The sequence below is a fragment of the Megalops cyprinoides genome, chromosome 24, assembly GCF_013368585.1.
Source record: "Megalops cyprinoides isolate fMegCyp1 chromosome 24, fMegCyp1.pri, whole genome shotgun sequence".
NCBI lineage: Eukaryota > Metazoa > Chordata > Actinopteri > Elopiformes > Megalopidae > Megalops > Megalops cyprinoides.
Window position 1 is genome coordinate 1,569,396 of NC_050606.1, and position 13,100 is coordinate 1,582,495.

The 13,100-nt window shown below is 47.7% G+C and overlaps 1 protein-coding gene across 1 annotated transcript; it reads left to right on the top strand.

The window, feature by feature from the left end:
• The first annotated feature begins 4,847 nt into the window (after window positions 1-4,847).
• On the top strand, window positions 4,848-8,102 carry LOC118771092 (E3 ubiquitin-protein ligase RNF152-like). Its single transcript, XM_036518971.1, has 2 exons — window positions 4,848-4,958; window positions 6,811-8,102. The coding sequence occupies exon 2, from the start codon at window positions 6,965-6,967 to the stop codon at window positions 7,502-7,504; it is 540 nt and encodes a 179-aa protein (XP_036374864.1). The 5' UTR covers window positions 4,848-4,958; window positions 6,811-6,964; the 3' UTR covers window positions 7,505-8,102.
• Window positions 8,103-13,100: the final 4,998 nt, after the last annotated feature.

Genomic DNA, 13,100 nt, shown 5'->3' on the forward strand with positions numbered 1-13,100 from the left:
TAAAATCTGTCTTCTATAGTGTAGGTAGTGCTCTGCACACGTGTGTCTGGAGTACCCAACAGTGTCCGATTTAAAAGCTTCAAACCCAGCAAAAGTCCTTATTGGACGTTGGATTTGTTTCAGCAATACAGGGGGGTTCAGTGAACTGGGGGAACAGTATGGTGGGTAGAGCCGGCTAAGCTCTCATCATGGGGTTTATCAAGTGTGTTTTTAATACAGATTATGTACAGTTTCAAAGTTGAATTGGATGTTGTAAACTTAAGAGTGCATTTTTTTTTCCAGATAAACAGTGGGAAGAGAGTTGGGAGAATTTGGGAGTGAAACCCAGACCCCAGTGTGGGAGGCCGTATCCTACACGGAGAGGACAAGGTATAGTGTGGCCTCACCCAAAGTGCTGGCGGGCTAGTGTTTGGTAGAACATCCAGTCGGGGTGTGTGATAACCTGATGGAGAGCTACTTGTCTTGTGCTTAAGTTGTCTTGCAACTTTTGAAAAGTAATCTAACCTTGCTTTGGAAGACATTTGACCATACCTTATCTCTGTATTTTTACCCTTCCTTCACCTTGTTCAATCGCTGCTCTCTAATTTTAACAACCTTTTTGTCCCCCACAGAGAGACCCACACGTATCAGGGCCTCCTGCAAGAGGTCCAGAAGAAAGGACTGTAACGATGATGACTATATTGACGGGGGCTTTCCTCGCTGCCCGCGGGGCAGAGGTACGACAGACACGCTAATTTAATCTGATATTCAGCCCCCAGGACCAGGCTCGGCGCCACAAGACAATAGAGAGAGGTGCAGTTACAATCCACGGGGGTACACAAGAAGTCATAAATGCTACGTAGACATCTGGATATAAGAAGACAACTGAGGGTGCAGTGAGGTCTGTCTGGGGGCGCAATGCTCCCCTAAGCACCCCCATAGTGCCGGGCCTGCTCAGGACTATAAGGGCTTCACAGATGTTCACAACTTTATCGAATGAAATATTTGAAATTCAGAGCCCATTAACCAGTTTGTCTTTTTTTCTCCCTTTCAACTAGGCTCCACAAAAAGAAGAGGCACAAGATACTAACCTGAAATTTCACCGCCTTAAAATCAAAACATGTATTTAAAAAAAAAAAAAATAGCACTCACTATGAAATGCACACAAAGCACATTGTAATAAATGGACACTGTTGCGTTATCCTTATCCGTGTGAAGACCGAGGCGGCGTAGACCCTCCTTACAGCTGCATTTCCCCCGCTTGAAAGAGGCCACGTCGGACAGCGTGTTCGACCCTATAACCTCCCGGCGCCACCCTCACCGGGCCACGCCTTGACGCCTGCCCACGGAGTCCCGCTGGGGGGGTCTGGATCTCTGCTGGCGTTGGGGTGCCCCACCCGCTGGGGCCGGCGCCCGGACATGGGCCGTGTTTTTTCGGGCGGTGGAAATGCAGCCCTCCGCTTTGGAGAGGAGAGGGTGTGAGGAGGAGGGACGCCGTCGTCCGGAGTCTGTGTCTGGTTTTTATGATGGTGCAGGTATTTTAAAGCGTGGCAGTGCAATGTTTGATATGCGGAAGGCAAGCACGTCCCTGCACAGTGCTGTTGTGCCATTAAAATCTTTGCACTGCACTGAAATCCTGTGTTGTTTTTGCTCTTCTGTTGCAGTCGCTGTCTTCCGTCTCTGGGCTTTTTGATTGGTTATCTAGAGCCGTGTTTCCCAACCCTGCTCCTGGAGGCACACTGTCCTGCATATCTTCTATGTATCCTTCCTGCTTGACTAAATCAGGTGTGCTCAGCTAATCAAAAGTGCCACTGATGAGTTCAGTCAGGTAGGTAGAGCAGGGATAGATAGAAGATATGCAGGACGGTGTGCCTTCAGGAGCAGGGTTGGGAAACGCTGATCTAGAGGGGCTATGAAACATTTCTCACAACTGTTTCTTCATAGCCTGCTAGTGAGCAATAATGTATGTATAGTCTGACCAAACCCCAGTTCATGAACTTTTAGAGCTAAGTTTCATGTTTCTATTATTCAATGATAAACAGAATACATGATACAGTATCCGCAGTATAAACGGGCAGGGATGTTTTCCCCTCAGTCTGAACTGGGCCCTGTTGACCTTGCCAATCTGAAAGGGACTTTAAGGGATTTTTAGACCTGGTACTGCCTCACCTGCTGCTGCAGATGGTCTTACACTTCTGAACCCTGTGACATGGGCCGGTGCTTCCACACCGGCTTTTCTGAAATTCCAGTGGGCCACAGGTCACTGTGTCTCCGCCAGAGTCCTGCCTTTGCTCAGAGCCTGGCCTTGCATCACGCTGAAGGTCAGCAGTGAGTCCAATGTCCTGCTGTGCTTCAGACAGTGCTGGGAACACCCCCCCCCCCCCCTCACACTCCCAATGATGGAGCTTGTAAAGGGGGCGGGGCATGATGTCATGGCTGCCACCTTCACTCCAGTAGTACATTCTCTGGTGATTCTCACATTCCCTGCAGGACAGCAGTGTGGCATAGCGCTAAGGGTAATTCCATTTTAGGGCACTGCTGTTGTAACCTTGGTTAAGGTGCTTACCCCTCAGTAAATATCCAGCTGTATAAATGGATAAAACTGTAAACTATGTAAGTCACTCTGGATAAGAGCATCTGCTAAATGACTCTATGGGCAGCTCTTCCTGAAATGCATGAGTCTTGGCAGAGCAGGAACCCCACCTGAGATTCACAGCTGACAGACTTCTGCTTGGAATCACACTTAATGAACGACCATTTCAGCATACCACCCCGAATCAAGGGGCCTCACATTTTTCCTCTGGCTGACCGCTTTCCTAATGAATAAATGTGAGGGACCTGTGTTATTGGCACAACAAAATTACAAATATAACATATATAAATATAAAATATAACAAAATTACTACCCTGTGTCAGTGCCAGAATAACATACACCACCAACTTAAAATCAGCAAGAATATGTACAAAATGTATAGAATATAAAATGTGAGAAGTGTATGAAAAAGGGAAATGTCTGTGTACATTAAAAATAAGTTGTTTGCAATTGCATTGACAGGAACAATTATATTATTACATTTACTATATCATAGAAATATAAGTTATATTTCTATAGCTGGATTTTTACTGAGGCAGTTCTGGGTTAAGTACCTTGCCCAAGGGTACAGCAGTAGGGAATCAAACCTGCAACCTTTCAGTTACAAGTCCTGCTCCTTAACCACTACATTACACTGCCACCCAATCAGCAATCAGCAAGAATATGTAGTATTTCTGCTACATTCAACACAAGAGTAAAATTCTGAAGCTTTTCTCTCAAAGTGGGGTCACAGGCACTCCCCAGGTTTCCAGGAAATAAAGCCACACTCAGTGGACTGCAGAAGGTTCCCTGTGTATTTCAGCTCTGGGGAAACGGTCCGTCTCTCCGGTGTAGACGTGTTAATGGGAGGGGGAATGTTTCTGCTTCCAGGCGGTTAAGCACAGGCGTTGGCACCTGTGAAATATTCACAGCTCCTGTCTCAGCGCAGTTTCTGTCTGGCGCTTCATGCTCTCCCGTCTCCTGTCTGGCAGCTGATACTTTTCTGTTTTGTCTCTGATGAGGCGGTTTGCACCCTGTTCAACAGCAGGGGCGGAGAATGGACCTCGAGCTGCATACGCATAGTGTAAAATAGCTCACTCTCTATGAAAAAATCGGAAAAAGAAAAACATTGCTAAGGTTGCCGAGCCAATTAGGTTCTGCTAACACCTCAGAACAATCCATCTGACCTCCTTTGGCAAGCTACACTCCATCCCAGCACCATTTGTCCCCGTGGTGCAGAAGGTTAAAAGGGAACTCCCTTCTAACAGAGCATCTGGATGGGCATGACCAGAGAACATCATGGTGGGTATAACTCTTTCCTAAAAATCTCCTCTGCATAACTTTGTGTTTAAGTTAACGACTTTTGCAGTTGCCTGGGTCTGTCCTAGTCTCACACACAAACACTCACAGAGTGTGGACAAGAGTGTGTGGCATCTTCCGCTTACCTTTTCCCAGAAAGAGAAGATGGAGAGCATGAAAGCAAAATCAGGTCCGTTGGAGGTTTAGTGGCAGCAAGTCTTTGTGGCCAGAGGCCTGAGTATTAAAGAGGACATGTCACCTGAGCGTTCTGATAACGCCATGATAACGATTTACCATCTGGAACCCTGAGCTGGCAGTTCATGGAACCTGGACACATGACCTGAAGAAGGTTAGAGTTTTGATAAGGTTTTTTTTCACTTACTGGATGTTGTGTCTGTCCAAATGGCATGGTGAACGAACCAACAGTTCATCAAGCTAACGGACAAACCGATTTTGCATAATTAAATTAAACCGTTGATAAATGGGTGACGGCGCGTCTTACATGCAAGTGTTTCTTCATGTTTGCGATAAAAATAAATTTGCAAATGCACAGATGCGTCTGCGTGCTTCTGAGTTCCGTGCGAAGCTGCTGGTGCGCAGCGGTTTGTGACGTCATCGACATACCACATCGCTTCGACGCATTATAGACAGGACGTACAATTTGTGTAGACAAATTTTCACAAATGAATATGACGTTTATCATTTAAAATTTGGTTAAATTTGGTCAAATCAAGAGCTGTGTGGTCCATTCTTTAGCTCATTTTAGCTTTACTTATTTGCAGCGGTTTTAGCATCATAACCTTATACTGTAGATTAAGATTACCATCACATCGCTCCGTTCCATAGCTCGAAATCACAGTGAAGAATTCGGTCCGCGCCGTGGGCGTGGTCAGGGTGGGCGGGGCTTTGCATTGTCGGAGCGAGCTGCGGTTGGGTGAGGCCACACTGCGGGGCGGGGCTCTGAGTGGAGTGGTTAAAATGTACGGAAGGACACAAACATTGAGGCAATGCTGAAAACGTGCATATGGCACCGCAGAGAAGGAAGTGATTACAACATCAAGGCTGTGCGAATGCTGTAAGCGCTGGAATGATTACATCTGAGATAAAGGTGAGCTTGCAAATCCTATTCTTTATCCGGAGATAGTTTGTTACATTAATCTACGCAACTATGAGCTAACTGGGTAATCTTCAAATCAGTGATATTAATAATGTTGCATATTCCATTGCACGGGTTTGGGTCGGTGTCGCAATCCACATGTCGATGGTATCACATGAAGCTTCTGTTTTTTTGCTTCCTGCTTTTTACTTGGAAGTGAACTGAAATGTGCGAGTAGCTAACTGTTGTCAATAAGAAACTTATTCAAAGGAAAAGCATACTTGCATTTTACCATTCTGCGCGGTATGGAGATGATGCACGTTAGTGTGCTACAGTTACGCAAAGAAAAGTGCATTGCAGAGAAGTGTATTACCGAAAGCACCATCGATCGTTTACAGAATGTAAATTACATCATAACTTGCGTGATTTGATAATACATCGGTTATTATTAAATTAACAGTGTAGTTTGCGAATCGTGTTGCAACTGGGGAGAGGAAGGAGAGAGAAGTTAATGCGTCAATAATGCATAATTACAAAAATGGAATAGTTTGCCAGTGCTTGGATTACATGCCTGTTTAATCTGTCATGCAGCATTACAAGTTAGACGTGTACTTTCTGGTGTGAGCTTTAACTAAGACTGCATGGTCTAACTAGGTGAAATCTTTGACTCTCTCACCTCAGTACCTTTGACAGGATGCCCATGACTTCTGCTTGACTTGGCTCCAGGCTGCTGTATTATGCACTAGCAAACATTGCTGGGTTATTTTGCAGTGGTAGGGCCGGTTGGCTCACTTCATGTACTTTATGTTCACCTACAGCTGAGGTGTATCAAAATGCCTCAGGTATAGGTGACCCACTGCCAAGGTGTATCAGTAGTGAAGCTTCAGGTATAGATGATATCCTGCTAGGGCGTATGGAAATGCTTGAGGCACAGGTGACCTTTAGCTGAGGCAGGTGAATAAAAACTGATGCCCAGCTGAGTTTTCCCCCTCCTGCGCATTTGGTCCTGAGAGACACAGGAGCGATGGAGCACGTGGATTCTGAGCACTGTGTCAGCTGAGTTTTCCCCCTCCTGCGCATTTGGTCCTGAGAGACACAGGAGCGATGGAGCACGTGGATTCTGAGCACTGTGTCAGCTCTGCGGCACTGACAGAAGAGCATGTATGAGCCTGTTCTCCTTCCCGGCATCAGGAATGTAGCTCTGCGGCTGACGCTGTACCAGCCCCATGTAATTACAGCAGGGCTAGCTGTGTTTCCTCTGACCCACTGAAGCTGTAGGCGAGTTCTACCTGCACTACCTTCGTCGTAAGCTGGCTGTACCTGAGGTGTTTTCACTGAACTGCCTCAGCTGTAGGTCAGGTGACTGCAGTGTTTTGTTGGATGTCTTTTCAAACGATTTCAAAGATCTTGTTTGGTATTGTGGGGTACTGAAACCAGTGATATCACATGTAAAGGTAAACAGGGATTTCACGCATTTGGCAATAGGTGCCTTTAGGTTGTGGAGCCCTTATTGTGGCCTTTGAAACGCAGAGTGGAGTACTCAAGGATACCTGTCTATGGGCCCCTCACCCTTTTCAGTCCCAGGGTCGTCTGTTTTTCTTTGTTTTAAACCGTCTGAATGCTGTTTAATTCCCTGCTGATGCAGGTTTTTGAAATGGAAATAGTTGCCCCTCCCTACCCCCAGCTAAGGTGTTTATCCTCCAGATATCCTTCAGGTGTTACTTCCACCCCCACACTCCGCCTCCATCACACACACACACGCGCACACACACACACACACACACACACACACACACGCACGTGGTGGGGGTGCCGGTCTCAGTGGCAGTGTGTGGCTCATCTTTTCCTCTCCCTCATTGGGCAGATCACAGGGGATGTAAGGTGCAGTAAGTGTGGGACGAGCCGCCCGTGAGTCCGACGTCCAGCGCCAAGCCCCGTCCCCTCAGCAGTCCCGGGTTCAGGCCTGCTCGTGCTTCCTGTCTCCACCCCGACCCGAAACGGCCGCGCTCTCCCCGGGAATGGAGCTGCGCTCGCGGGACTCCGCTCCGGAATGCCAGATCTGCTGCCACCCGTATGGGCCGCGGCGGAGCCCGAAGCGGCTGGCGTGCGGACACACCTGCTGCTGCACGTGCCTGGCGCAGATGCGGGACGCCGGGGATGCTGGGAACGCGCTCCGCTGCCCCTGGTGCCGCCGCGTCACCACCCTCCCCGCCGGCCGCTCCGTCACCCTGCTGCCTGACGACCCCGACGTCATCGCCGCCATCGCTATGCCGACCCCCTCCCACATGCCCGTCTTCATCCGGCTGCCTAGCAATGATCGCAGCGTGCCGCCCACGCCTGTCGCCAAGGCGACGCTGGGGGAGATGGGCGTGGCTGTGGTGGTGGTGCCCGAGGGCGACGGGGAGGGGGAGGGGCGGGGGGATCGCGGGAAGGGCGTGGCATGGTCGGGGGTCTGCACCGTAATGCTGGCCGCCTGCCTCCTGCTCTTTCTCCTCATCATCGTCATGCACAACATGTCCTGCGTCTCCAAGCGCTTCGCTGTCATCTCCTGCGGCTGATGAGGGGCGTGGCCTGGGGCGGGGCAGCCGGATGGACAGGCACATCTGCGACCGGAGGGTGTTTGTGTTGTGACCCAGTGCTGAGATCTGAGGCTGTACTGGACAGCTGGCACTGGCCACTGACTAACATGCGCACACACACACACACACACACACACACACGCACATCCTCATTTCCTATATGCCACAGGTGGGTCCCGATCAGTGAGCAGCTGAAAAAAGAGAGATGGCTCAGGGATGGGGGGGTGGCTGTGGGTGTTCGGGTTATTGGGGAATGAGGCTCTTTTTGCTCTTTTTGCCGAGAGGCTCAGGTTCAGGTCCAGAAGGTGTCTCTTTTTTGAACTCCTAGGTGTTTCATTAGAGGGTCAAGTTTCCATGGCTGCCCCACGAGCTACTTAGGGCTACTAATAAATCACCTCTTTTTATTGGTTGTAGTGAAAGGGGCCGTACTAGTGGACAAAGCCTCTCCTTAATGCAACAGGAATAACCTCTTGCTGTTGGTGACTGGGTCCAAGGAGTGGGCTTATGTCTACATTTCTATGCAAACACTTTTATGTAATCACTTTTTTCATAATGGCCTCAAATGTTGTGTCGCTTATTTTATGGGGATATTTGTTAAAAAAAAAAATGTCGTAATTTCTCTGTATCTTTTTTTGTTTTTGTAATCTTCACTTTTGAAGATGGATTTAGAGAAAGTTTGGTATTGTTTAGAGAGAGGCCTTTAGAGTTTAATGTTTAAATGAATCCCGGTGGTAACGCCAACATGGAGGGCCTGTCAGACAGTGGTCTCAGTGTCGTACCAGCACTACAACCCAGACCTGTCCAACACCCTGGGTCGGCTGTGTTTGTGTCAGGAGGGGACAGGAACACGGTGTTTCCTCAACATTAAAGAGCTCAATCAATGGTTATACTGCTGTGTTGCTGTATTATGTTGATTTGCAATAAAAAAAGCTGTGATTATATTTCATGTAAATTATTCAGTCTATCGTCCTGTAGCATCTTTCATTCAGTTGTAGTGGTTGAAAGCATTCCGATGCTGGTGCGGGATCTGACCGTCAGATTCCTGCAGGAAGGAAGAAACTGAAGTAAAATAAAAATCTTGTCAGTGTCGGGGGGAGAACAGAAGCTGAGATTATTTTCACCGACAGGACTGAGTATGCCTCTTCATTCATTAACCTCCTCCTCCCACTAACACTGACCCCAGAACATGCAATGTCAGGTGACCGTCGCATGATGAACATCACTGTACTGTAATATGCACATAAACTGCACCCATACACAGCTTTCAAGCTTAAAACACTCACGCTTTGTTTAAAACATCTCACGCCTAGGAATGCACACAGACAATGGCACCAAAGTGATCCTGTTTTGTGGAACATTCCTGTTCAGATGACTGGAAACTCACTGGGAGGTAATGGAATTCTTACTCACCTTTTTCACTACTATTCTCACTTTTTCACTACTATACTATTCTCCCTCTGCCTCCCTCTCTAACCCCCCTTTCTTACTCTCTCTCCTTTCTCCATCTTTGCCCCTTGCATCCTCTCTATCTGTGTCTCTTTCTCTTTTCCTCTCTCTCCCTCTTTGCCCCACCCTCTCTCACCCCTCTCTCTCTGGACCTCTCTCTAACTCTCTGGTTCCTGGGACACTGAGGCGCAGAGGGGGCCTGTAATAGCAGGTTAAGCGCTCCGCAGTGAGGCAGTGAGTTGGAGGGGTGAGCACTCACTGCGGTCGTGACCTCAGCGCAGGCCCAGGGGAATGATTCATATGATAGATGTGAAGATGGGGTTGTTTATAGGACATTGTGGACCGATGAATCATATCTTAAGTGGCTGTAATGACACCGCCATTCTTTCATCCAAGGTCATGTGTCTCCTCTCAGACTTTATAGGTGTGTGTGGATTCAAGGTCTCACACACACACACACACTGACCTGGAAAAAGAGTGCTCCAAGGTAACTAAGGTAAATAACCAAGGCGCACCACTGAACAAAGAGTGGGTTTTCTGTGACAGTTTGTCAATAACTGGTGTATCAACTGTTTTTTCTAGTTGTCATACTATTCCTCAATGTCATGGGTAGAATTATTGCACGATGTTATTCAAATTATTACTTAAAAAGGATTTTTTTGTGTGAAAAATCTTAAGAAAGGAACACTTGTTCTTCATAAGGTACAAAAAACATAACTGAACTAGCCTCAGAGCAGGACTTCAGACAAGCCATGACTTGCTCACCAATGAGGCTATGAGGTAAGGATCCTCTTAATCCACTTTGTGTCTATACCTGTGTTTTCTCATGGTGTAAAACCCATATTCAGTCTGTTCTAAAAACAGAGGGCTCCAAGTACAGGTTCAGGAATAAAAACAGAAAAAAAATATGACCGTTTTGCTAATCCCTCTGTTTGCTCCCAGATTCTCTCTTCAGTGAGGATTTAAGTGCTTAATTGCACGCTTTGTCACAGGCTAATTCTTCTCTGGCTACACTAAGGGCACTCCCTGGTAGAGTCTGTTTGCCTTCTTAATTAGCGGTGGAGAGTGCCCTCTCCTCCCTGCTCCTGTGGATTGCTTTAGCTCAGCTAAAGAGCCCGCTCAGAGACAACTGATTAAGCACCGAGGAGCCCTGCAGGGAGCTCCCGCATTTCAAAGGCCAGGCGGATCTGCAGCGCTGAAACTCAACGGCTCGCATTTCACAGCGTTCCTCTCAGACGCAGCGGCTAAGTCCTGCGAGGAGGAACGCCTTTCGAACCCTGTTTCTGTCCGGCAGGAGATCCAGCATCTCTTACCATTGAAACAGTTTAAACAGAACAGCATGTGCGATGCTTCCCAGGTAATACTGACAAACATACATAATGAGTACCTTCATCACACTTCCAGATTAGAGAGCCCTGCTTTGGAAAAAAAAATATCATCCCTGTCTACGACTGTGCAGAAGGTCACCTGAAAATAAAGGCTGATTTCAACAGTATGAAAATGACCCCAATACAGTCATTTCCTGAGGTTGTGGAGGGTGTGTGAATATCGCTTTCCAATACCAGCAATATTCTGGCTGCCTGATTTATTGCTTGATGTGTTGTGAGGTCCATATCGGCTGCCATGGCTCAGGTTTGATTCGGTTATACTGGACTGATACATGATAGACAGAGGCTTATCTCTACATTTGTCTTGGCAGATGCCAATACAGGCACAGCCAGCATCTGTCTCTGCCATGCAGGGACCCCAGAAGGACACCTCTCAAGTGAATCTCATCCAAATCTAATTGGATCAAATCAAATCGGATCGAATCAAATCGAATCTGATTAGTTAACTTGCTTTAGAAGATGTCAATACAGACACAGCTGAAAGTCAGTACAGATGAAATTTAAGACACATTTTCATTCCTCTGGCCTTTCGCAGAGGTAGTTGATTTTTAGACGTTAAAACTGCTGACGCTAGTGTCACTGGATAATGATGATGAGCAAGTTTAACATGCACAGGGTGAGTACCTGCTATCTGCATGCCATCTTCCTTTCGTTGTGTTGCTTGGGATTCTCTCTCTGGTTGGCGAGAACCAGCCAAAACTTATCAGCTGTGTTGGGAGTCCAAGGTCTGAACTGTTCTCAACCCCTTGGGAAAAGAAAACAAAAAACTTAAAGAAGATTTTGTGGCGTTCCTACACGAAAGGCTCATGACTCATTTTGTCCTTGAAAAACCTGCTGGGATTAGATGGCGAAATCAGACACAGATGGAGCCCACAGATCACACCTGTGAAGAAGCCCCCCCTGCTTCCTCTTCCGCCTCAGAATTCAGGGTTTATAAACTGGTCAGTTAAAGGGCCATCCTTTCTTGTGCTACATTTTAAAAACATCTGTTTTCCAGTTCTGTCCCCCAGGGACAGACCACTGCATTTCACCAACCAACCCACAAACTCATTGTAACGGTCTTCATTTGTGATGGATCACTAATCCCTCCAACAGTCATTTAACACGCCCAATAATACAGCTGTCTCGCGGAAGCTACCGTATGGTTTTCCTGTTGCCGGAGGAGACTGTTGTCATGGAACCTCAGCTGCACAGCTGTGGCATTGTGACAGCGGCACCACTGAGGGCACAGACTCCGGAATGTGACACGGACCGGAACCCTGGCATAGCGTGCGGCAGCTCTGATGTCATGGTTACTGAGGGAGATACACGCAGTCAACTAGAACATTCCGGACTGCGAGCGTGGCATCTCCTCTGACGTGGTTTCATAAGGTCAAGCTTCTCCCGATGCTTGCTGTGCTGTGCTGTCAAGATACCTCTCTCTCTCTCTCTCCCACACACAGTGGCAGGACAGTCCTGAGATCTCAAAACAGGGGAAGCTAAAAGTGTAGTTTCAGATAGCTAACTGTCAGATTTACATCAGGGTCCCACATCTGTGGTGGATTCTGTCTCTACCTGATCGCATCTAATGTGGTAACAGTACCTTAGTGCACTTCACATCGTTGAGTAGCCCTGCAGACACTGTGGCCCTCCAGGACCAGAGTAGAGTAGCCCTGCAGGCACTGTGGCCCTCCAGGACCAGGGTAGAGTAGCCCTGCAGACACTGAGGCCCTCCAGGACCAGGGTAGAATAGCCCTGCAGACACTGAGGCCCTCCAGGACCAGAGTAGAGTAGCCCTGCAGGCACTGTGGCCCTCCAGGACCAGGGTAGAGTAGCCCTGCAGACACTGAAACTTTCAGATCCTGCAGCTGAGTGGCTCTGGCCTGCATTGCTGCTCCTGAACACACAGACCTGACCCCACCCTGTGGTCTGTACTTCACAGGTGGCAGACACAGGTCACAGGGTCTACCCTGGCCCCCTGCAGGTGGTCTCAGGAACACAGTCCTTCATGTGTCCTGGACCCAATTCCTACACTGCTTATGAACATCGATCTGTGTGCACTACAACCAGGAATGTAATGAATTCATGCATGGGCAGACATTAGCTTCACGGGGAAGGAGGCCAGATCTGAAACAAATACAAACTGATCTGGGATCAGCGCCGGTGCCACTCTACTCTGACAGGACACTTTGTTTTACTCTTTATTGGAATATTTACCTCTACACGTAGAATTATTTGGTTCAATAAAGAATAAAAATAACTCACCTGTGTGTGTCTGTATACATGAGTCCTCGCATCAATTAGTTCCTCATCATTTGTTTCCTTGTTTTCTGTGGCAGAGTCTGGGTGTGGGTTGAGAACTGGCAGAAACTAGAGCTTTGTGCTGAAAGGCTGAAACTTTTTAAAATGACATTCCAGCTCAACTGTGCAGGAGCTGAACCCTCAGACACAGATCAGAGAACAGCACAAGAGCTGGAAACACAGAACAAATTCTGCAGCCAGATATGGCTGGAAAAAGCAAGACTGCACAGGAATTCAGCCGAACAGAAAACAAGAGTAAGACCCTTGTTCACACATACGTCTAGAAAGGAGCCAGACCTGTATTACATACACACCTGTGCCTTTTGAACAAAAGTCAGCTCTCTCTAACACACACGGGCATGCACGCATACACACATAGACATGCACACACACACACACACATATACATGCATGCACACACCCTAACACACACGCGCATGCACGCATACACACATAGACAT

Excerpts from the sequence above, each read along its gene's own strand:
- LOC118771092 (XM_036518971.1), top strand. The coding sequence starts at position 6,965 with ATGGAGCTGCGCTCGCGGGACTCCGCTCCGGAATGCCAGATCTGCTGC.